This window comes from Mugil cephalus, chromosome 3 (genome assembly GCF_022458985.1).
Source record: "Mugil cephalus isolate CIBA_MC_2020 chromosome 3, CIBA_Mcephalus_1.1, whole genome shotgun sequence".
Classification (NCBI taxonomy): domain Eukaryota; kingdom Metazoa; phylum Chordata; class Actinopteri; order Mugiliformes; family Mugilidae; genus Mugil; species Mugil cephalus.
In genome coordinates, this window is record NC_061772.1 from 19,839,347 (window position 1) to 19,865,301 (window position 25,955).

General features: G+C 41.5%; 1 protein-coding gene across 1 annotated transcript in view; it reads left to right on the forward strand.

Annotated features, from left to right (window-relative positions):
* lrrc4cb (leucine rich repeat containing 4C, genome duplicate b) overlaps positions 1-22,880 on the forward strand; it is a 39,818-nt gene extending 16,938 nt beyond the window's left edge. The window contains exon 2 of the mRNA XM_047581537.1: positions 17,936-22,880. Within this exon, the coding sequence (XP_047437493.1) occupies positions 17,963-19,858 (1,896 nt within the window). The 5' untranslated portion in view covers positions 17,936-17,962 and the 3' untranslated portion in view covers positions 19,859-22,880. The remainder of the gene's footprint in view (positions 1-17,935) is intronic.
* The last annotated feature ends 3,075 nt before the right edge of the window (positions 22,881-25,955 follow it).

Sequence of the window (25,955 nt, forward strand, 5' to 3'; positions counted from 1 at the left end):
CAGCGTCGAGTCCATCCCGTCCTCCTGCGTGTCATCCCCTCTCTCACTCTTGGCTTCCTGTCCAACAAAGGCACAGAATAGCTTCAATCTGCAAACCTGCCATCATTAACCTACTCAAGACCATGGATGTGTGCCACATGTTGAAATAAAAAGTACAAAAAAAAGAATAAGATTAAAGTTTGTCTTGCTGTTTGTTGTGGAGGACCAACAAACAGCAAGATGAATGATAGACTAAAATCTAAAGCATGTTACTGGGCACCCCTGCAGTAAACCTTTGGCTAACCCTGTATTTTTTCATATGTCAACTGTATCAGTTGCTCCCACTAGGTCAGATCAGCTCAACTTGTCCAATCCCCCCGCTTTGTATCACCAAAGGTTTTATTGCCTAAACATTAACAAACAAAATTGTTATACACAAAAAGTCTTGTTTAGTGAAATTAGGTCCACGACAAACAATGAGCTCACAGACCAGAGGGAGACTTTTAACTGCAGTCAGCAGATAATATACAATTTAAAAAAAAAAAAAAAAAGCTGGAGGAGCAAGAGGGTATAGCCACTGATCTTAATCACCTGCCAGAGAGACAATTAGCAATGGCTGGAAACAACAGGTGCAAACATACTGTTGGATGGTTTTGTCTCCAACCTTTTACCACCGCTGCACTTGAAAAAGAAGCCAAGGAATTACTCATCTGCTGGAAACACAGGACACAGCTAATGTCTAAAATCCCATAAAAGGATGCAAAATTTGTCTTAACAGGTGTTAGCCACAGTTGGTTGGAAGCACAGCGGGACTTGGGATTGCCTTCAACCAGCTTTTTTTTTTTTTTTTTTTTTAAGCACAGCAACGCAAGATCACTGGGCAGCGCTGATATTGTTGAGTTTTTATTATCATGTCACAAGGCCCTGGCCATTAGATCCGTACCAAGCTTGCCAGCAGAGATACTGCCATCTTGTGTGATTTTTGCGGCGACCTTCTCTGTTATCGATTCATCGGATTGAAGAAAAAGACGGCTCTCTGCGACTGTCAGATCGTCGCTCCGGAACAATTTGTTAAGAAGTCATCTGACCATTTTGGAAAAGCGCGCGCGCTGACACGCACGTCCAGAGCAGGCCAGTGCAGCCGCGCCGCTGCTTCTCCGAGGTCAAGCGGTGGCACCGATGACAGTAATGGAAGCGGTGGCGCTCGGAAGCTGTTTGGATGTTATTACGCTGATGACACCTGTCACCTGTCATCATGACACCTGTCATCAGCGTAATAGTGAAATGGTGTGGTCCACGATGCAGATCCATATGATGCTGTCGTGCGCAAATTGCCGTTACTGGCACCAAATTGGTTTGGAAACACTTTGTGTGTCTAAATGTGACAAGATATATATATATATATATATATTTCAGTTTCAAATTGGTGGTAGGTTTGGATTTGATAGATGATCATTGCTTTGTCCAAAGGAAAGGGACGACTTTTATTCCTCGCTGCACCGTTTCATCCTCAAGTGCTTTTCATCTCACCACCTGTCACTCTACCCTTGGCGTGCATACTGTTAGTCCCATGTTCAGCCTTCCAGGCATCCTAATCCTTACATTTTCGTGTTTGTGTAGTGTGATTGCAGACGTTTCCCGTGTTTGATCCTCTGTTTATTCCAAACAAGCTGCAGTTGCTGGTCCAACAAATGGAAAAGCATGATTCTCTGTTCTAAACAACTTTTCCTTTTTCTTTCTTCATGTCATTCAAGACACTGAGGGTTCACAACAGCACATCTAAAATGTTTTTTTTATGATCTACACATATATAGTGAAACATGTATGTGAATTGAAAAATGGATTTCTAAGCCCCATTCAGTGGACGTTGCAGAATCTGGTTATCAAGTGGCCTTGTATATTTCATGGTCTCTTGACACTATGTCCCTGCTCATCTTTTCCACTCTGTGTTTAAGTTAAACTTTTTTCAATTTTTTTTTTTTTGCAGTTAATAAGATTAACGAATGCATATGGTTAAAATTGGTTTAGCAATTTCACAGCTTTTGCACTTTTGCACTCTTATAAATTGTTACGCTCAAGGAGTCTAGTTTTATAAATGAGGTTGCTCGGAGAAACAATGATCTGCGCGCGTGCACACACACACACACACACACACACACACACACACACACACACACACACACACACACACGCGCGCGCCAAGTGAGCCAAAAGAAGATTTTTAACTGCAGTCAACAGATCATAATAATGAAAAGAAGCAGAAAAAAATCAAGCTGGAGGTTATAGCCATTGATCTTAATCACATGCTAGAGAGACAATTAGTAATGGTTGGGGAAAAAAAAAAAAGCACGCACACACATACTGTCAGATTATTCTGACTCCAACCTTTACCGCCGCTGTCAGAACAAGACCAAAACAAGCAACTTTGTTGTTCAAATATAGCTCAAACAAGCACCTCTTTTCCCCCCACAGACTGAACAGGGGGATGATCAGAATGCCCTATTTTAGTTTGCTAATAATTGACACAGTGTCATTTCGGTCTTGTGTTGTTTTCAGCATCAAATAAATGTCTGCTTAGGTTTTGCGTCTCTTTTTTTTTTTTCTATTTTTTTATGGAGCATGACATCATAAAGTGTTGATAGACACTTTATTCATGAGCCAAATGCAGTCAAAGAAGTCAAAAGGTCTTTCTCAAAAACGTGCGCTTTGATAATCGCTACGACAATGGCATTTTTCTTTTCGGTTTTTAATTAGTGATCTCCTCTCGCGTACTGTATGATAAATAGTCAACAGTTTACTTGTTATTTATAGGTCGCGTTGCACATTTGCATGCTTCTGTTGTGGATTCGCTCTCTTGTCAGAAACGTGTCGCCCCGTGTACTTACGGCGCTGAGATGAGTCCCGACAGCGAGGTGCAGCCTTTAAACGTGATTTATAAAACCCCGAAGCGTGAGTACTAAAAAACAGCCCTCTTAAATATTGTACATAGAAAACCAGTCTATCATAGTTCTTTCCATTTTGGAGCAGGCTCTGATTTTAATTACTATACATGGTGAATTAGCTAATGAATAATGAATGGATTCCTCACACTAAGTGCTCTGACTGCTAATGCACTTGCAATTCTCTCACTCTACAACCCCCTCACACACTGCCAATGTTGCTGTCTGATTCTGGCTCTTTCTTTTTTTTTTTCTTTTTTTTTTTAATATATCCCCTTTTCCGAAGTCTGATTCACACTCACCATTTCTTCCCATTTCTTCTTTTCTCACTCTCACTAAGATTTGATTAGATTTTCCTCTGTAAGGAATTATTTAGCGATGAGAGTAGAGACGGAGAAAGGCTCCGGGATAGAGGGAGACAGATAGTGGTTCTCAGGGGAGGCGAGGGGAAAAAAGGAGAAAGGTGCTTCGAGGAAAGAGAGTGAAAAAGCTCTAGGATTAAGGTGCAGTGAAGCTGCAGAGAGGCAGACAAAGTGGTGTACTCTCTGTGCTCGCAAACTCTCTGGAGTTGGGAAAAGCATCAACAGATGTACATCTTCTAATGTAGGCGAATATAATACGGCCTCATACAAGCGGAGGATTGTGTGCCTGTAGGCGTGAATGTGTTTCTCTGTCTATATGTGTTAGCACTGTGATAGACTGGCATCCTGTCAAGGGTGGTTCTCACCCAGTGCATGATGGGATAGACTCCAACCCCCTTTAGGCACTTATAACGCAACTAGTGATACAGAAAATGGATGTTTTTGCTCACAATAACTGACTCATTCTCAGCTTTTTATTTATCCAAAGCTGCTAAAAATGTTCATGACTCAAAAAGGACTCAGTCGGTCATTTATGCAATCAGCTTATGGTGGCCGTTATGGTATGGTGGCTCCATATACTGACTATAATTATAAAAGGTGTAAATGAGGTGATACTACAGAGGAGACCAGGGTGGATGGATTGATCAGTAAAACACATGTTTCAGCCACTACATTAAAGGCCCTCCATTTTACCCCACGTCTCGTTCCTTCCCCAGACCTGCCCAGGTTGTCTAAATCTAAACAAACAGATGTGGAAAAACATCTGCGGCCCCATTACACTCTTACGGGAGTATGCACAAATGACCTATACATCGATTAAAGTGGTGGAACGTATAATGTAAACGGCGCTGATGAACTCTCAGAGATCAAGTTCTTGGAGAATTGCAGTGTCCCTCAGCTCATTGTTTCGGGGGCCTGGGAAACAGCTGGTGGCTGTTTTAGACAAAGTAATTAAAAAAGAAAAACACGCAACCTTACTTGCCCAGCAACAAACGGCAGACAGAAATAGCAGTGAGTAGCTACTGGGGCATTCAGCAGCTAAGGAGCCAGACATTTTTTCTCAGGTATCAGAGGTAACCAAAAACTAACCGGACATATTTGTCAAGTTTCCAGAATCACAACTATAAGTGATGGGTGAGGCTGTTCCATGTCTGCTAAATGTATAAATAAACGACAAATTCAACATGTAAAACTTGCTATTTCTTTCTCTCTCTATATATATATATAAATGTAATGTCACTTAAAATAATACAGGCATTTAAACTGAAGGTATTTGTGTAAACCTTCATACTTCATCAGTTTTTATTAACTGCCAAGTGGGGCCTATTCTCAGCCAGGTTTTGTTTTACCTCAAAGACATTGTTTTAAAAAATATATATGTTTTAGTTTGAGCCATCAAAGAAGCAACTTAGGAATAATTACCTTGTCTGGCAATATGAATAACAGCGCAGCTGTCATGTTCCTATCTGCTAGATTCATTTGAATAAAATACAAAAAAAAAAGAAACAGCATAATGCATTTATATAACTGACATGGAGTTTATATAACATTGCATGACTTATGACTGACATTGGTTGTAGATATATATAGTCACTGACAGTATAAAGTGCACATTTGGTAATGAATTGGGTTAGGCTACTGTAGCTTAGTTAAATAATAATCAGCACCACAGTGGCTGGACAGCTCCGCCTCAGGCCAAGCTGCATTAAATATAGATAGTGTCAAATGTGTAAAGATAACTTAGGACAATTTCAATTCAGGACTGAAGCCCAAAGTTAATAGGTTCAAGTGTACTCTAATGCTAGATTTATGCTTCTACATCAGTTCCACATTGTAACCAATGCGAATGATCTACCCCTTGGTAAACATTTATACTTGTGCCTGTCTGTAGTTGTCTATGAGCCGTGAATGTTCCGTGTTCTATGAATGTTCTCAGTCATCCAGGTCACAGTAAATCGTTAAAGAAAAGTGGGATGTTAAGGTTTAAAGAGGAACATTTTTGGGAGTAGCCCATCAGAAACTTTCTTGACTAGTGTCTGTTAACGGGTAGATACTAAGCTGCCGTTGTCCCCGTCTTCTTCCCCTAATTAATGGTGCTCAAACTCAGCTCTCCACCAGTCCCTTAGAACTGCAGAAGTTACTGGGATAAGTGCCTTCCTTTAATGTTTTTGGATGGTCTGCACTTGCTCTTCTAAACCAACCAGTCAATTGTGTCTTTAGAAAACTGGAGAGAACACTTGAGAATTAGAGGTAATAAATGTTGAATAGTTACTTTTACTCACTGCAACGTATAAAAGAAAGAAGATGTCTGAGTAGATGATGTGCACGATCATTAAAAATACTGAGGTAGAAGGAGGGTTCATGTCTTTGGTACTTGCCTTGCCACTTAAAGGCGGGGCTCTGGACATACATTTTGAAGGGCTGTTGTAATTTGCATTACCATGACATTCATTCAGTCTTTTTTTTTTGTAACCGCTTGTCCTTCGGAGGGTCGCGGTGGGGGGCTGGAGCCTATCCCAGCTGTCACTGGGCGAGAGGCGGTGTACACCCTGGACAGGTCGCCAGACTATCGCAGGGCTAACACAGAGAGACAGACAACACTCACACTCCTACCTGGGGCCAATTTAGAATTAACCTAACAAACATGTCTTTGGTTGGTGGGAAGAAGCCAGAGTACCCGGAGAGAACCGTCACAGGCACAGGGAGAACATTCAAACTCCACACAGAAAAGCCCCAGTTGGCTTCTTACTGTTTAGAAGTTGCTCCCCTCTCTTTTTGTGTGGAACATTTTTTTGTCTGTATGTTGAATTCCTGTCGCCATTTGTCCTGAAACGTGGACAACATCTATAACAAAAGCAAAGAAGGACGATGATGGCCTGTAGTTCAGAGCAGTTTGGCATGTACTGAGGCCCCCCTTTTAAATTTCTGTGTATTATAACATTCCTGCGAGGCGCCGAAAAAAATATAAAAAAAAAATAGAAGCAACAAATAGCAAGGACAAACAAGGACAGATCAACAGGGAAACACATTTTTGGGAAGATACGCATTTTGGCATGACACCAATTCTTAACAGCTTATTAGCATGCCAGCTGAGACTTCTCACCATGAGCAAATAATGAAAGAAAACATGATGGACTGCCGACTGTATGCTGTCAACACTGGCAACACGCAATCAATCAGCCATCAACTGTGAGAAAAGCAACGCAATCCCTTAGTGTAGCATAACTGAGGCGAGTCTGCTCATCAGCTCGGCGGCTCGTCGGGTGCGTTAGAGATTCGTTAACCACCTGAAAGCAACAAAAACGAGAGGTAAAGATCACTGGCATCACGCTTGTGGTGCAACAAATGACCTTGTACTGGCATAACAATAATATGACTCACAGTGATGATTTGTCATCCCCTTGAGGGCCTTTATAAGACATTTTGTGTAGAGCGCGGATCCAGCTTTTACAAAATTGTCGACTGCCACTTTCATAATTGCATTCTGCCTGCTTTGATTTCTGACTGACTTTAAGACGGTCTCCCACCACGCGTCGTGCGTTCACTGCTGAATTATCAAAGCAGATTAGCAGCGATAAAAGAAAAGAGGGGGGTGGGGGGTGGGGGGGGGGAAACGACGAGAGAGAGGGAGGTGGAGGAACCCCGAATCACTCCAGTGAGAAAATGTCTGCTCCTCAGCTTTCATTTATTGAGTCCAAATATATTGGATGGCAGTTATTTTTAAACAGACCTTAATCCTCTGCTCACTCTTCATCGTGAGGTAGATAATTATAATCATCTGGTTGAGGGGAATTAAATTTGCGAGCTGTAAATCGTTGCAGTGAGACGGACCAGTTGCTATGTGAAAGTAACAACACGTATGCAACATGGAACATTGTTCTGTCTACTCTTTTTTTTTTTTTTTTTTTTCAATTTTGAGACACTAATTAGCACCACTGCCGACAGGTACCTGTACAAGACAACGTGGCACATGGCAGGTATATACTTTAAGAGAAATAGCTGAGAAGTACCCATTGTTCTTTTTGTTCTACATAGAGGGCCGGGTTGAATAGATTGCCTTCGAAGTAGGACAACCTCAAAGCGCTCTCCTGATATTCACTTCCAATAAAAATCTAACTCTCCTCTACCATAAGCCAGTTTTATGCTGGGAATTTCTTTTGAAGATGTTTTAAGTAGAGGAGATTTCAGATGTCCCTCCCTTTGTAACCACGCGGCTAAGTGGTTGTAATGTGCGCGCTGTTCTTGTCCTGCCCTTGAGCAAGTCAGTGATTCCCCACAGACCTGCTGCCAGCTCCGGGGGCACTCTCTGTGAAGATGACCCTACACTCTGACCTCCCTGGAGGGAGCAAAGTGAAAAGAGAGTTTCGCTGCAGGGATCAATAGAAGTATCACGTTGTTATCACTTTATTCGAGGCGGTTAAGCAATTTGGGAAAGAAGGGCTTAGTCTGCATTAACCCCTGACCAAGATATGCCCGGGAATCTTTTGTTTTAATTTAATATTCATCTTGTGACTGTGCGTGTGTTTGTGTCTGTAGCGACTGAAGGATTAAACGCGGATGCATGCGGTCACTTTGCAGTAGATGTTGTTCCATCTTTGTCGAGGTAATATTCAAGGTAAAATATACAATTTATGTGTGTTTACTGCAAAAAGGAATCCGCTCATGCTCTATGAACATTATGTGACAATTCAATGTTCTGAAGGGAAACTTTTGGACCTGGTATTCATGTGGATGTTACTTAAACATGTACCACCCACCTAGACCGGACCAGACACTCCCCCCACCTTATAGCAATGACAGTGTTGCTGCAGCTGGATGCAGCCTGACACAGCTAGACACACAAAAACAGTTTAAGAACAGCTCAAAAAATCTGACTTTAGAAAGATCAAGCCTGATCTGTGGGATGCACTGGAACAAGCCTGATCCACAGAGGCCCATCTCCTCAATAGGCGGACCCAAAGACCCCCACTAACAACATGGTTTTGACAGACACCACAGGACACCCTCAGAAGGCCTATGTCCGTTCTCCGATGAGTCACAACAATTTTAGAGGCACAAGTGCGACTTACACAATATCAGGAATGCATTTTTAATGTTGTGGCTGATTGGTGTATTATGTATAACCAGCTGGCTCGTACTCCCACTTTATGTTCTTCATGGAAGCATATGATTGGCGGCTGTGTGCTTTTAGGCTACAGAGGCCAATTCATATACTGAAGCCCATTAACTATACAGCAGCTATGTTTTCTTGCAGCTTTCATCTTGGGCGTTTTGAAAAACTTCAAACATGATTATGAGTGGTGGAGTGTGTCCTCTGAGTGCATAAAGATCAGAGCCCAACTAGACGTCTCAGCGCTATAGTAATTCATCACTGTTGAAGCAGAACTGTAACAACCTCTTTTAAATTTTGCAAGAAGTTTTGTTGAGCATTACCTATTGATGCTCATAGTCAGCAGGTGTCTTTGCTGAGACGAGCCGGGAGGAGCGTTTTATTCCTGTTTGTTTCTATGACTTCTTTATTTTTCCCCGTCCAAAATAAAAGCCTATTAGTTAATAGTTTGCTGTGACATTTTTTCAGGCCGGCTGAGTCGAGGCAGCGGATGAGGCCAAGCATAGTGCTTCCGCCAGCTAAAGATGCAGCTGGCAAATATGTTTTTTTTTCTTCTTCTTCTTTTTTTTTTTGTTTTTGTTTAGCTCTCTTGTGATCTGTTTTGATTTTGGTGAAGAGATGGCATAATAATCTTCATCCAAACAGGGACTCGCTATCGCTGTTTGTATCAAGGAGCAACTTCTGGAGATGGAAAATTAAGCCACTGTGTGGAAGGGCCTGTTCCTTGAATAGCCACTTGACGCTGACTCCAAAAGTGAGTCAACCCCCCCCCCCATATGCCTCCATTTTAAAATATCTGACATCACAGCTGAAGTCACCATGTTTGCAGCCTGCTACGAACAACTGTTGTGCTCTTTCTACCTAATTTCTCCATTCGTGAGAAATTTTTAGGGGTTTAATGTTAAATGTATGCATAATTAATTCACCAATTATGCATGGCCACTTTGACTGACAGGTGGGTGCTTTCGCCTCCACTCACACTTCACCTCTTTGCCTGTTTTTTGAATTAGCTGGGGGTGAGATGGAGCCAGGTACTGCCAAGGTGCCACCGACCGGAGCTACCGCACTAAGTCTCAGAACAGCTCTTCACACAAACTATGAGTTATCTCACAAAGGCTTTGTCCATCTTTATCTATAGTAAATGGTTTGCATGTGTTGAATTTATATATTTGATACTCGGCCACTGCTGGACTATGAATCTATTATTTTATGTGTAGAAATCTTCACAACACCCTAATTCTAAACTAACTTTCCAGAAGTTATTGCCTACAACATAATTCAACTTCAGTATTATTTAGCTTAGGCATGTATTCTGTTTCATCTTTCCAAAATTATGTGAGACTGTCTCAACACCAATCTGCATGCCAACCGTGCCTCAGTGAAGGGATCTCAGCGAAGGGATACGTGGTCACAGCATTGCACTTATTAGCGACGTGTGAATGACTTCTCACACAGCGACAGACACGGGGCAGAATCCAGAGGAAAGAGTTCAACGAGAGACCGCGCCACGCTGGTGGGCCGCAATCTTAACCAAAAGAACAAAAGGCTGCGCCACGTAGGGCGCCATGTGTTGTCAGTATCCTGTCACCCAAAAGTGAACACAAAAGCTCAGAGGAGAACTGTCTGCAACTTCTGCTATTCAGTCAATTTGCAAACTAGAATGGCCGGAATTCATTGGCAAATAGCTGTGACTGAACAGAGGACACTTCAGTGAACTAATCCCTTCAAGCACTCTGCATTTTGAAGGGAGTGGAAACCTGCCAAGACTGGCCATTTAAGCTGCATCACTATTGTGCCGTTTTTAATGCAACACTGTTGTCTCTCTCGACGCTAACAATGGAAGCTGGCATATTGACTTTTTGGAGGCATCGCCGTGGAACAGCACCACACCAGTGATACGCCACGGGAAGGTGGAAATCTCCAAGATTCTGGCAAATTGCAAGTCCCTGGCCATGAAAATGAGAATTTCCTTGTTGTATCACTGAATTCCCTGGCCCACTTTCCGCGGCTTATGAACCTGAAAGAAATCACATTCACTATGTTATTAACACGTTTGGAAAAGCCAAGTTCCACTGATGAAGTGTAACAAGGCCGTCAGTGTCATGTGGAACTTCTTTTAAGTAAATATGTAAAAATGAAGCGTTCAAAGTGTCATGAGTTAATTCAGAATGATTTTGCTGGGAGACCAGCTTTGGTCCTCACTTCCTTGGTCTTCCTGCTTTACCGATCCTACAAATCCTCCGCTTCTAGTTAGATCTGCCTACTTTAAGAATGCAGCTCATGTGGTCTGCTCATTATTCAGCGTACTCACTCACACTAATACCTACCTTTATGAGCTGCATGTGGCGGTACCTTTGTTTCCGCGGTTTTCCGATCACTCCAAAACTAAAGCATTTTGCGGTGGGAGCGTTGCTCCATATGTGTGCAACCAATTACCAAGATTGTCTGCCTGAGTCATACTAACATACTGCCCCGTGCTGTGTTTTCAGTTAGTTCAAACAGCCCTGACTCCGCTGCAATGCCCTTCCACCTACAGTTGGCCAGTCCTGCAGATCTCTTTTTAGAAGCACAGTCATGGGAGCAGATTGGTGGGTTACACAAGTGACACGAATACTAAGAGTGCCCTCGCATTCAGTCAGTCTGCCACCCAGGGCATCCTGTCTTAATCCCTTTGCAGAGACCAGACAGAGCCTTGGCAGAGTGCATTTGAACGTGGACGTCCCTGCTGATTATTTAGCCTATGCAATTATCATAATGGAGGCAGCATAAGGTAATATGTGAACAAGAATTGAATTATCACTTGAAAGGTGTCTTTCTGTCCCCTCGCTCTCCTTCTTTCCAGTATTGGCACGAGATACAAACCCTCCTCTACTTAGCCGAAATGAAGGCACATGAAATAACATACTGGGTGTTCTAAAATATTCCAACGCCATTACACGAGAGCTAATGCAAGCATGATTGCCTGAGCAACTGTTGCAGTCAGATGCACTCACAGGAACAAGCTGCACATACTAATTTAAAGATGTTTAATTAACGTGCCTTCGGTGTACTGTACATGTCTGGAATTTCTCTTACCATCATTGTGATGTACAAGCTAATGAGCTGCATGGTTTCTCAGTTTGTCATCTGTTCTCCTTTAATCTTTAGATTTTTATTTACACAGAGGGTCGTTTGATGCTTTAAAAACCCTTCTTAAGATTGTTAAACTTTACTTGACCAGGTCTCACCGAGGGTGAGTTTGAGTTATGTCCCCATTACCTCTTTGATTTTTCCTCTTCTACTACATCAGACTATCATGTCAGTTCCATAAGCCCCATTCCATCGCTTTGTAGCTGATGGCGTACGTTCCTTGCGTACTTCCCATCCCAAATGGAAACATGTTACTAATTCAAAGAAGCTTCACCCTCTTGACATCATGGCTCTCCACTGACGCAACTCCAGCTGGTTTCACCGAACGCAACGAGCCCTCCGCCATCGGCATGGTGAATTAGACGGCCGGAGCCAAAGCCGGGGGCCGTGTTTCCTTGTAGGGAACATTTGGGGAACTGTGTTTGGCTCATATGTCCAACAACTTAATCAGTCGCTCCGTTTAAAAGCCGCTTCAATCACATTAATTCAAAGTTGAAATGACTTCAAATTGGTGCCGCCCACTTCGCGTTGCCAAAAGGTTTTTCACTTATCATTGCTACAACTCTTTGAATTTCATTACTTTCCACAGCCTTTCACTGTCACTCCGCGTCTAGTCTCTGTGTAAGTCCTTTAATTTTTTTTTTTTTTTTTTTTTTGAAGAGGAAATAAAGAAAATATGTGATAATGGTGTTCTCAGGTCTTGGCTCATATATGGCTATCATCCACTCCATAGTGGCTGCGCGGCTGATAATTACATTACATTTTCTCAAGAGAAACAAGAGATTGATTAAAAATAATGTCTTTCATCCTGCTCTCACTCATAATATCACAGCATAGCGGCTGATGGCAAATTAAAATGTGTCTATAAGTGTTTTGTCCTCGTAGTGATTGTCTGTCTGATCCTGATTCCAGATGGCAGTTTGATTGCTCTCCCTTTTGCCTTTCTTTTTATTTAATCTCTTCCATCACAAACTGGAGAGAATGAGCCGGGGTCATCCAAATGCATAATGATTCTCAATGATATACCATCTGGGAGTGCTGGCACCCTGATGGCAGAGGTTAAGAACAGGTCAGAGGGTCAGCTGTACCACCTCTTATCTCCGTTTTTTATCTACAGATCAAACAAAGTTTTTTTTTTGTTTGTTTCAAATGGGTCTCAACACCTTAGAGAACATGAATATATAAATAGCAAATAAATTTACTGCAAAATGCGTAAGATATAACAGATTTGCTCCAAGTGTAGAAATCAAACATTAACTTCAGGAAATTGCCCTTCCATACTTTTTCAAGCTTCATGTTATATTGTATGACATTGTATGTCATATTTACTACAATGGCTCAATGCATTTGTAAGGTTGGTGCTTTGCTCCTTCAAGACCAAAATCAATCAGTGCACCTTTAAGATTAAATAAAAAAATTAAAAAAAAAAAGAAAGAAAAAAAGAAAAAGGAATCAATGCCGTTTATGTGAAAGCATTCAGCTATAATAAATCTGGAGTGTCCCTTTATGTATTGTCATAGCATCTTGTTCCCTATGGTTCTATAGGGCCTCTTTAGCTTTTGACTAATGCCCTTGGCAGAGCTTTATCTCATACAGATAAAAAAAAACAACCCTCTCATAGTACTTTATTGTATTGTAGAATTTATTGGATTTACATATATATGCAGAAGTCAGTGGCTCTAAATTCTATATACAGTATACTATTGTGGCTCTACACATTCACAGCCCATGTAATTCTACTAATGATTTCTCCATTGCTCTAAATAGAGTAATAGTTCACACAAGCTGTGTAGCTAAAGGAATAAACAATGCCTGAATGTTGATTTTGTTGTGTGTGTGTATGTTTGTGTATTTCAGCAGTGCCCTGTAACTCTTTTCATAAAGTGGTGAGACGGTGCACTGGCAACATACTCACTGAATGCGTTAAGTGCAGAAAGTCCTTTCTTTCAAAGCGCTGTTCCTCAAAATACCCAGGCCAGTGAGATGATAAAGGCTCAAGTCGAATAAAAATTACAACAGGCTTCAAAATGATGGTTGCATTAAAGCATAAGTACAGTATATCATAGCGTAGTAAACAGCCTTACCCTACTTCCACGCAGTTTAAAAATGGCTGCAGTAAGCAGTATGCGTTTGGGTAGCACCATCCCAGGAGAGTGAAAAATGTTCAAGAAAATACACGTCATTTTCTGCAGTTCTGAGACTTGTCCGGTCAACAAAAGGGCCATCATATCCGTTCCTGTTAAAAGAATAGTGCAAGGCTGATAAGTCAGCAGCACCCAACAGCCTCCTACTGTAGATTTATTTCCCTAACACCAGCGCTCAGAGTACTGAGGCCGAGGTGGAGGAGGGGAATTGCTTAATTCCTTTTTTTTTTTCTCTCCCCAGTAGCAGTCTGTATGTCAGCGAAGGCTGCTAGTTATGGTCGCCCCCATCAAAGCTGTTCCAATTTGCCATCTTAACTGAACATGTAATTATTGTTGCATGTTTACATGAACATAATCTTCTAATGTTAGCGACACGCTAAAGCTGCAGGCTTTTCGATTACACACTTTAATCTAATAGCAAAGCTGCTGATGTGCTCTTATTAAAATAATAAAATGTCTTTATCAATTCTTAAATCAGTTTGATCTGATATATATTTCGGGATTCCAATTAGTTATTGTCATTCGCAGTTAAGGTGTCAATAATCATTAATCAGTTAACTTTTACATATTAGAAAGTGAGGAAAATTTTTGTGATTTAGGGGAATGTGTCTTTTAGTGTTTGTTCAAAGTCCAAAGATATGTACCTCACTGTTACATATGACTTTTGATGAGGAATATTTGACATTCCTGCTTTTAAAAATGACCGAAATGACAGATTGACTGACAAAATAAGGGATTAGATGTTAAAATGAATCAGCTAAACGTTTCAGCCCCATTTAGTTTTTTGCTTTTTTTTATTAGGACCTTTAAAAAGTAAGCCTAGACAAACTCTCTTTGGACTTTTAGAGTGTCTTACTCTCTACAAGTCCAGTTGCCTTTCTTTAAAGGACTACTATGACCTGGATGACCGACAACCTTCACAGACCTAGAAAAAAACTGTTTTCTCATTATTATTTCATGAATGGTTGTGTATATGTGAAGTTATGTTCAGTAGGAACAAATGAGCATTGATCTCTAGTGACACAGATGTACTAGTGGTGTGTCTTCGAGGAATTTGTTCAGTTAATTTGAAAAAATTAAGTATTGTTGCATTGTTAGGCTCTTATATGTAGTGCGTATGCTGATATATTTATTAGCATTTTGGATTTATGAAGATTTCAAACACTGATAGAGCAAACCTGTTATCCATCTGCGTCACCTAGGCGCATTGCTTCTGTTCAGGTCTTGTGAGACACAGCTGGCTTGGGAGGTTACGCCATCAGCACAAACGAGGTTAAAAACAAGACGTGCAACAAACGTATGCAAATGCAATGAATCAGTAATGTGGTGAATGAATTAGCAAGATGATATCGAGTTCATCAGCGCTCTTAGAGGCCACAGGCTTTTTTTTGCCACCGTGATAAGAGACTTGCCAGATTTCATATCACGTCTTTGCTTCTTTTTCTTTTTTTTTTAAATCCACTCTATCAGCTTCATCTTCACTGGATGAGCCGTAATCATCCAATAAACCCTATGACTAAGGTTAAAGGCAGTGTTTCCTTTTAAATACTATAGTAAGTAAATCATATAATCACGTGACGCTTGCTGTTCTCTCTAATGACTTTATCATTTACCGTCGCATCAAATGGAGGAATGCGAGAATACACATATGCTGCGGGTGAAAAGGATTTGCTTCAGGGAGAGTGCTAATGACTTCAGGTGTTAACAGTGACAACATCAGTGTTACAGTCTCGTTACAAACATGCGATTAGCACTCTAGCTAATGAACATGTGACTTTTTGGACATTTTTATCTAAAAAGACATTTTTAGCATTTTTGAAATGCTCCATATTCTCCTTGATATGAGCAGCCAGGTTTAAATTATTTTTTTTTTCCAACAAACTCATTAGAACAAATGGATTTGGCAAATCACAGCGGCGTCAGACATAATGCCGGTGGCTGCTCGTGCAGAAGCAGAAAAGTAAGGGTGGGAGTGTTTTTTTTTTTGTTTTGTTTTGTTTTTATGTCGCTGGCAGGATTTTAGATGTAAGCAGCTACTGCTTTCAGCGGCTCTGAATGCATGTTGAGCGTGCCGAGATGAAATTAATCCATGCAGCGTTGCACTAACAAAGGGAGGAAGGATGTTCGAGGCAATTTTATTTCTTCTGCAATATATGTGCCACTGCCGTATGTAATGATGCATCCGGCGCTGATAAAATGTGCTCATGAAGAAGGCATGTGGCCAAGGCTAGAATCGCTCTACATGCTCGTTGCTTTTCGCATTCAAGTCCATGTGCACACTGGTATGTTTTATTGACAGCAGATAATCACTATCTGTGTGTTTTCCATGTCTGACATTTTCTTCTCTTAGGTGGCAGCACAGGGTTGTTGTAATTCCAGCCAGACGAAATGAGCTCCTGCCAGTGGGAGGCCTTATTCGATCTGATTCCCCAGCAGAGGCTCGTCTCTCCACAGCCTCGCTGCATCACAGCTATCGCAGCAGCCTGGCTGGTACAAAACTAAGCCACATGTAGACTCATTTCTTCTGATTAAGTCAGCCACTCATCCCCACCGGAGAACATTTCCGCCTCAGTTAACAATTTTTACAGTTTAGAAAATACCTGTCATAATATACTTGTTTCTCCTTGCTTGTGGGGTGATGGAAAGAGATGATTAACAGATAACTTCAGTTGTATGAGCTGCAAAAAGACAAGGAGAATACTTACATCTAAAGACCCAGTAGGCAAGGTTAATGTTTTTTGCAATAGGCAAGAGTGCTTTGCTCTTGGCAACGACAGTAACTACACTGAAGAATGGTGTCTGTATCATTTCACAGCGTGGCTTGACTCAATGCTGTCATATTCTTATAATTTCAGCATATACTCATATATAATATGATGTGTTTGTTGCACTGCATGCATTGATTCATTTGTAGGTTACTATCTCTGGGGGCAGGAAATAAGGGGGGAGATAGCAACATATCAACACTGCAGTGTGGAAGTGGGAGGCACAGGCTGTACCGTACTGTATGTGTATGAATCTCTTGGTCTATTTTTATCTACAGCACACTCAGGCATATTCCTAGACATGTTGGCTGAATGGATTAGTCTAATCTAATTTGATCTAATCTGAGATAAGAGAGTAACGAGTTTCTTGTTAGTCACTTGATTTGGGAGATAATAAATTCTGCTATAGTTATCGACCGCCTCATTCCCGTGAATGAATCCGTCTGAGGTTTTGGTGTGATGGTGGACTGGGTTGTAATGAAAAGTAAACAGCACCGGAATACCAATTTGTGTAAAAAACTTTAATTATAAGTGTTTTAAAAGAAAAAAAACAAAAAACATTAACTATCCTCATTGTTCTGGCAAGATCAACATATCAGCCATGGCACAATTTCCTCCAAGAAAAGCTGGACCCCCATTTTGTTTCCCCGTGCATACATTTCACAGAGCACATTCCCTCTTGCATCTTTTTTTATTACTATTATATATTTTTTTAACACTGACAGATAAACTGTTCACATTTCTCATTGGCATTCAGACAGTATTTGTTTGTCACAGGGCATAGCCACATCCATCCATGTGTAGTGGTTAGGGTGTTAGTGACTTGTCTTGCTCCGACAAAAATGGGTCCCGAAGACTCCAACAGCAGACTGCACAGTTTCTTCTGAAAATTTTCATGACTGCGGCTTTGTGTATTGAATAATTCCAGGCTTATGATTCCAATGAATAAGGAGCTTACAAGAAAGTCACAGGTCCGGCTCCAATGGGAGGCAGATGTTAAGTTCTCATTTTTCATTTTCGGTCTCCTGTGTAGATGAATCAGCTTCTGTGAAGTCTATAAATATGGGACAAATCCAGGGTTAGGGAGCAAACAAAAAGCTTGTTATATTACACAAATGGGCATTATTGACAATCAATTTAAGCATTTAATTCATCCACCTCTTGGTATTTCGTCATTCAGTGCACATTGTATTGTTTTAATGCCTTAAATAATTCATTAAGGCTAATGTGTCAAAATTGGTTGTTATATTTTCCCAGAGTTCCAATTTACATCGTGAGATTATTTGTTACAATCATAGAAAAATATAGAAAAACAGAGAAAGCAACAGTTCATATTTGAGAGGCTGAAAAAGCAAATGTTGTTGTTGTTGTTTCTATGGATCAACTAATCAATTCCGCATGAAAGAAGATTTTTCTTGATGCCTACAGTGCAAAACATAGCAATTCACTCTCTGGTGTTCTGTGTTGTTACTCAGAAATATTCTCTCTTTTCTTCTTCTTGTTACAGAGAACCCAAACAGCAGATGAACTATGAATGCTGAACACAATGATCTCTTCCCTCCAGCGCCAGACAATGAGAGGTCGTAGGCTGAAGGGGGCACTGTCCAACCCCCTCTTTGTGCTGCTTTTGGCCCTTCAGATCCTGGTGGTGGCTGGGCTGGTTCGCGCTCAGACCTGTCCTTCGGTCTGCTCATGCAGTAACCAATTCAGCAAAGTCATATGCACCCGTCGAAGTCTACGGGACGTCCCAGATGGCATTTCCACCAACACTCGCTACCTGAACCTCCAGGATAACCTCATTCAGATAATCAAGGTGGACAGTTTCAAACATCTGCGCCATCTGGAAATCCTGCAACTGAGCAAAAATCACATTCGCAGCATTGAAATTGGCGCCTTCAATGGGCTTGCCAGCCTCAACACCTTGGAGCTCTTTGATAATCGGCTCACGACAATCCCCAATGGAGCATTTGAGTACTTGTCCAAGCTGAAGGAATTGTGGCTACGGAACAACCCTATCGAAAGTATACCATCTTATGCCTTCAACCGGGTCCCCTCGCTTCGAAGGCTGGATCTAGGTGAGCTCAAGCGTCTCTCCTACATTTCTGATGGAGCTTTCAAGGACTTGAGCAACCTGCGCTACCTGAACCTGGGAATGTGTAACCTCAAGGAGATTCCCAACATCTTACCATTGGTTAGGCTTGAAGAGCTCGAAATGTCAGGTAACCAGCTCTCTGTGGTCAAGCCCAGCTCATTTACAGGGTTAGTGAACCTCCAGAAGCTGTGGATGATGCATGCCCAGGTCCAAACTATTGAGAGGAATTCCTTTGATGACCTTCAGTCACTGGTGGAGCTCAACCTGGCTCACAACAACCTTACCTTTCTACCACATGACCTCTTCACACCGTTGCATCGCCTGGAACGAGTCCACCTCCACCACAACCCTTGGAACTGCAACTGTGACATTCTGTGGCTCAGCTGGTGGCTGAAAGAAACAGTACCTGCCAATACTAGCTGCTGCGCACGTTGTCATACCCCTACAGTCTTTAAAGGTCGGTACATCGGAGAACTGGACCACAGCTACTTCCAGTGTGACGTTCCTGTTATAGTGGAGCCACCCAGTGACTTGAATGTGACAGAAGGCATGGGTGCCGAGCTTAAATGTCGTACAAGCTCGTTGACCTCCATCAGCTGGCTTACACCAAATGGCTCATTAGTGACACATGGGGCTTATAAAGTGCGGTTGTCTGTGCTCAACGATGGGACACTTAATTTTACCAGCGTCACAATGCAGGATACTGGGACTTACACCTGTATGGTTAGCAACACAGCTGGCAATATTTCTGCCTCTGCTGTGCTTAATGTCACTTCTGTGGAAAACAGCGGAGTGACCTATTTTACCACAGTCACCGTGGAGACCATTGAGACTCCGGGGGATGATAGCCAAACACCGCTTCCCCCATTTGGCTGGGTGTCATCCTCAACAACAAAAGGGACTCCTATTTCAACATGGACCACAGAGCGGACTTACACCATTCCCGTTCTTGATGTGGATGGAGAGGGACCCCTCAATGGCCTGGATGAGGTGATGAAAACCACCAAGATAATCATCGGCTGCTTTGTGGCCATCACACTTATGGCTGCCGTTCTGCTGGTTATTTTCTACAAGATGAGGAAGCAGCATAACCAGCAGGATCCCGATGGCCCCGCATCCTCAATGGAGGTCATTACTGTTGAAGAAGACATCACAGGTGTCGCTGCTATAGAGAGACACCTAACGCTGCCCCCGCTGGAGCACTACAACCACTACAACACCTACAAGAGCACTTACCACCACCCTCCTATGCTCAGTACCATACACAGTTCAGCTACACAAGAACCTTTACTGATTCAAGCCTGCTCAAAAGACAATGTACAAGAGACCCAGATCTGATCTTAAATTTTGACTAAATATCCAGTATCAGCAGTTTCACACTTGGAGTGCAATGGACCAAATTGTGACGATAAAGAAATCAAATGCCATTGACTTGACAGAGTTGATGTTGATAATGGCACTTAATCAGCATTTGGGATGACATATGATACTTTAAGAAGTGTCTTTACAAAAAACAAAGATTATTTATTAAAATATGTCTAGTGGCTAAATGAAGAAAAACAATTTGTGATAGCTTTTTAGCTCATTTTATTTCTCTCTCTCTCTCTATGTGTAATACTGCACAAGGGAAAGAATGGTTTCCTGGAATATGTAAGGTGTCAAATGCAGCATTTGAAGGCACCGTAGATTTTGGCCTTACACTAAAACTAACGCAATTAATTTAGTTAATATCACTTACTTAATATTACCATATAATGATATGTTTTGTTGAAGGGCATTGGTTGAATATTTCTAAGTGTTTATTTGCTGAGCAAATCCTGTCCAATTTGGAGGACGTTTATGAGACATAAGGCATAAAATGGGTTTATTTTTGTCGCCATCATGCTCTAGCTGTCACTCAAAACAAAATTAGATCTTTTAATGACACAGCTCTGGATGATATCACAGTGAAGCCAGCATGCCTGAGGAGCAAAGCTGCCAAATGAGTAAATGCGCATTTCCCCTGTGGCTCCTAAACAACAATGATGAATCCTTCACTTTAATTAAGATTAAGGTCTTGCTCCCACTCCTCCTCCTGCCTTTTCTTTACACGCTGTACACTTTACCTTTGCTGCATTTTTCCTCCTGCTCCTCCCTTTATCAATCCATGACATGTCTGTGGTTTCTCTTTTTCTCTGTGCACTCTCAGCCACCGCATCCTCATGCTTCTTCGACTGTCTCTCTGTCACTTAGCTCAAGCACGTTCCTCACCCCTCGCCATGTCTCATTTGTCTCGCTTTATCCACCGCCATGTGCTGCACGGCAGCAGAATATTGCTTAGGAAAATGAAGGGGAGCATAAGGCTGTGGTTTGTAGCCTCCCTGTTAACCCAGTAATGATCTACGTCCACTCAGTGTCGCGTTACCTTGCCATCACCCCAGGGTCACACGAGCTCCGGCGCTGATAGTCCATCTGTTAGTACAGATAAAGACGCAAATGAGGCTGTATTGTAATGCACTGTGACCCTGTCAGACTGACGCAGACGGGGCTAACATAGTCAGCGAAGCGGTTAGGAACCTGCAACAAAATAAGGGAAGATGTGTTATAGCTCATTAATCTGTATCTGCAGTTCATTTGCAGACTAACAGAGAAAAGCTGATAAGAAAACAGCATGAGACTTTTCCACTCTCCCTGTGCCCAACATCTAACGGGGGGTTGAGGCCTTTGATATTGAGGCGACCCCTGCTCGGTCTCATTTTTGTCAGCTGAAAAACACACACACACACACACACACACACACACACACACACACACGCACATACACTTTGATGTTGCATCATTTATAAACCATCAAAACATTGTCTCTCCTGTTGTCTGTTTACGCTTTGCCTTTTCATTTATTCTTTCAAAGAGGAAGGCTTAAGAAAGGGGAAGGCAGGAATGAAAAGTGGAGAACAGTGTTCGGGGAGGGGGAGCCGGACCCACAGTGGTCATGAGGGGTCTTCAAACGGAGATATTGCAGATATGAAGGGAGAGGAGTGAAAAATAGATAAGGAATAAGCAGGCAAAACTAGCCATCAGCCTGTCGCCATGGAAACAGTGACCTTGTGCAGAAAGTAAGAAGAGGTAGATATGCCTTTCGCTTTGGTCTCTGTGCAACAAGCATATTTTAATTTCCCACTGGCGATTTCACGAATACGACTGATTATCAGCTGAACTGCCATAACAGAATGTGTATTTACAGACGGCTTTTGATCCGCACATGACGTCACTCCGCAGTCTGAACTTAGAACAAATAATCTCTTACTGCGGAAAATTGCTCGGTTTAAGAGTCCAACGGTTCCACACGCCTTATTGACTTCCCCTAATACCGTAGCTTAGAGTATGAGCATAATAAAAAGCGCTGTCACTCGCAAAACTATAAACCTCTGATCAGTCGGTCTCTCATATGTATCCTTTCTGCACTGACGTTAGGGCACTGAACAAACGCATCTGAACAAAAACGTGCACTTAAAAATTGGCCGTGTCTGGTGAGCACAGATGAAAGTCTAAATGGAGCAGGAACAATCGAGAAAGGAAGCCTATTCACGCCGCCAGCCCTTCAATGAGCGTTATGAATGACGAGAGTAATAGCGTCAATGCTAATCTCAATGAGCAAACCATTCTTTCCCTTTCCACTGTTTCCTTTTTTTCGATGCTCAATTCCTTTTCAATGCTTTTGGTGGCTTAATGATTCAATGTTGACGCTGGCTACAGTGAAAAAAAAAAGATTCCAATTTTTTTACATACATATATATATATTTGGGGATGAGGGTCGTGCGAATGAATGAATGGAATATCTCTGTACTGGTATTTACTGCGGGAGGACGGCTTATGTGAGGGGGAATATTCGAATGCCAGAATGAAATTAAGACTAACATGAAGAATGTTGGACTGGAAATACCAGCAGAGTGAGCTTGATTTTTGTGCAAAACCCTTAGCCAAGGTGATCAAATTCTTGTGTGTTATTCTGCCAACTGTCCATGTATGGGGGGGATGGGGTGGGCGGGGGTTACTGTATGTGGGGACATTCTCTCTCATTTTTGGAGAGAGTAATCATCACATGGTAAAATTTCTACAAAAAAAAAACAAAAAAAAAATATTTTCAAAAACAATACAAAAAATCTTCAGATCATAATTTTACATGTGCTTCAATTGTTAAAAAAAAGACAAAAAAGCAAAACAAAAACGAGAAAAAAATAATAAACCAACAACAACAAGAGACTGTGCTTGTAAGGAGTCCAACTAATTTCCCTGAGGATGATGTTCATTTATTGATACCTGAGATTGTAGTTCATACTGTACATGAATACAAATAAAAATTGCAATTCTTTTTTTTCCAGTAGATTTCACGGAATGTGTTATTAACAGAGGCTTCTGTCGACCGTTTTGCCGTCGCTGTCCCGTTTGCGCATTTGAACGCGTGCGTCGAGAGGCTCAAACATAAAAATGGATCGCTAAGCAGCTCCCAGAATGCTGAACTGAGGAGAATCTGCTGGGAAGAAACACGCCGTAGCTTTTCTTATGAGGTCAGAGGAGGGAAGTGGTTCTCTTTGAGTGGAAGAGGAAGTGCTCTTTCTGCGTTTCACATTGGATTATTTTATCTCGTTTGAATCACTCCATCTGTCTGACAGAGTCATTCGATTCATGCGGGGAAAATCTGAGGATTTCTCCACCAGTAGCACAATAGGCTATTCCTGCTGTCTTAGCTGACTCAATATGTGGATTCAAGAACATGTCACTGTCACAAAAACTCACCCTGGAGGGGAATTTAATATGTATTTAACCATGAGTCAATTAAACTGAATCTCCACTGGAAACGGTTGAGGCCACACACACACACACACACAAAAAAAACTGCAACAATTCAGCGAAGAGACTGCCTGTCATTATGACATCCCTACCATCCAAAGTAGCACAAAATGGGATTGCTCCATTTAATTCACGGAGTGCTTATGAGATGGCTGCAGACGGCAAAATATTGCGAGGCAATTGGTGCGGGCTTCAATCAAGACACTCGGTGGTCTGTGGTCAGTCTCAAATGCCAGATTGCCTGCTGCAAAATGATAATACATTCGCAAAGCGATCGGTTTAGTGAGGTGAATCACTCGGGCACAACACTCAGAAAGTCGTAAGTAAGTCTATTAATTTCAAGAAAGGTATAGCACGTACTGGAGATGTAGGCATTTCTCTATTAGTGATGCATATGATCAGTTACTTTGTGTGGTATTGCATTTGGGGTAGGGCTGCACCAATTAATTTTTTTCAGTCGATTAATCTGTTAATTAACAGGGTAGTCTATAAATTATTTCTTTAACATGGCTTCAGTGAAGACCCAATTGGGAAACGTGTTGTTTATTATGTTTTACCATTACCCTACTTAGTGTTGAGCATGATCAACATCAGTGGTGTCAGTTGCATTGATTGTAATTGGATATGCATCTGTAAAAGCTTGCTTATACCCAATGGGAGCACATCATTAATAGAAGCTGACGTCATTTAGTTTTTATAGTTTATATATGTAAAAAATATAAACTTCTAATATCTTGTATATGCACTGGAAGCCAGTGATGCCCTGCTGGGTGTTAGCATCTGCACTTCGAGTCTCTGAGTTCCCGTCTGAGACCCAGCAGAAAAGGACATGACGACGACTCCCAGGCTCTGACCACCAGTCAAGAATCAGACAAAGTCGCCGTAGCAGTCCAAGTACATGCACTGCTGTCTTGTCGTTTTGAGGTCAGAAAGTCCCAGGATGTTGTCTTTTGAAATGCTTGTGCGGAGCGGTTGTTCCACTTACAAAGCAACCATTTTATCAGCTTTAAATAATTCCTACACAATTGGGATTATCCTTTTTAGGATAAAGTATCCAGCATTTCCAGCACGCTTGGCAACGGGAGGAGCCATAATTGGGAATGAACGGGAACAGTGTAAAGGCATAAATGTATTCCAAGGATATTGTCATTTTTGAAAATTTGAAAATGCCTCTATTGACGCTGACTTACACCATTTTCAGTACATTATACTAAGATCTAGCTCGTTGTCCAGAAAAGATGAGTTATAGTACTTTTAAGTGTAATATAGTAAAAAATTAAAGAAGGAAAAAAGAACTAGGCTGCTCCTTTGTGCCGGGCTTGTCATGGCCTTGTGAATCTCAACACAGGCACAAAACAGTGCCCATTTACATTACTTACTATGAAGTATCCTGAGAGAAGATACAAAACTAAACCTGGTCAAATAAGAACAATGTAAAAACCTTAACAGTATGTTTATTAACTTCAGTGATGTCCTAAAGTTTGTAGTTTCTTTTCTTTTCTTTTTGTTTTGTATTGAAAAGGTGCCTGTATATCCATCTATAGTCAGTTCTTTGATGTTGAAGGTAGCTCTGGCACAAGTATAGTAAATGCACAACCGCGGGACAGATGTCAGCAACACAAGGCAAAACCTGGAGATAAAAGGAAACAGGCTTTAGGACGGAGTAATAGCATACATTAAAGCAACACTAAGAGGTTGCATTAGTGCGGCCACGTTGCCAAAAGTAGACAACAGGTAAAAAATTACACACATTACTACAGGCTTATTAATTACCAACATACTTCATGGTGGTTTAAACAAAGTCTGTTCTTCACACCAGTATTAGCAACAGTTCTGCTAGCCTTTCTGAAAGAAAAAGAAAAAAAAAAGCTTGAATCTGTGATCGATATGATAAGACTAGTCTCCACACTTGCGTCACCTTTTACACTTCTCAGCTGCAATCAGTATCCAGAAAAACCTCTTCATCTTCAAACCACCCTGTCCGTTCTATCTTCACCACTGGAGTCTTTTTTTCTTTTAGCTTTGGATGTTTAAGGTGCAGAGGTCGTAGATGATTAAAAAATAAAAATACATCAATGATCATATTTTATTTAAGTCAGCTGAATAAAGATAGACTCAAAAGGATTAATGCATTTGTACGATTCTACAAGGCATTTTCTCACGCTGAAAGGCATGATTTCTTGTCTAATTCTGACCTCTCCTTTGAGGTCGGACTGTACATCTCTAAACAAATCATCTACTTATTCTTCTCAAGCTAGCTGAGGGGACACGTCCCATGTTCTGCGACAAAAGTCTGACGTCACGTGCGCATTGTCTCAATGATGGGCTAACACCAGAAGTCAATGATACATGTGGAAAATAAGAAGAGAGCAATCATTAAACTGAAGATTTCTTAGATTTCTTAGAACTTAGATGAATACCAGTCCCGCTTTAGGTGCAAAAATCACTGTGTATCTCCAAACTATTTGCCGTCACTGATTGTGACGGAAACTACACAATCTTCCAGGGCATGTTGCATACGTTGTTTGGCCACTGCCACTGTATTGTCATTGTGTCGCTGCACAGCACAAATATCATATGCTCCATAAAACATGATAATGATCTC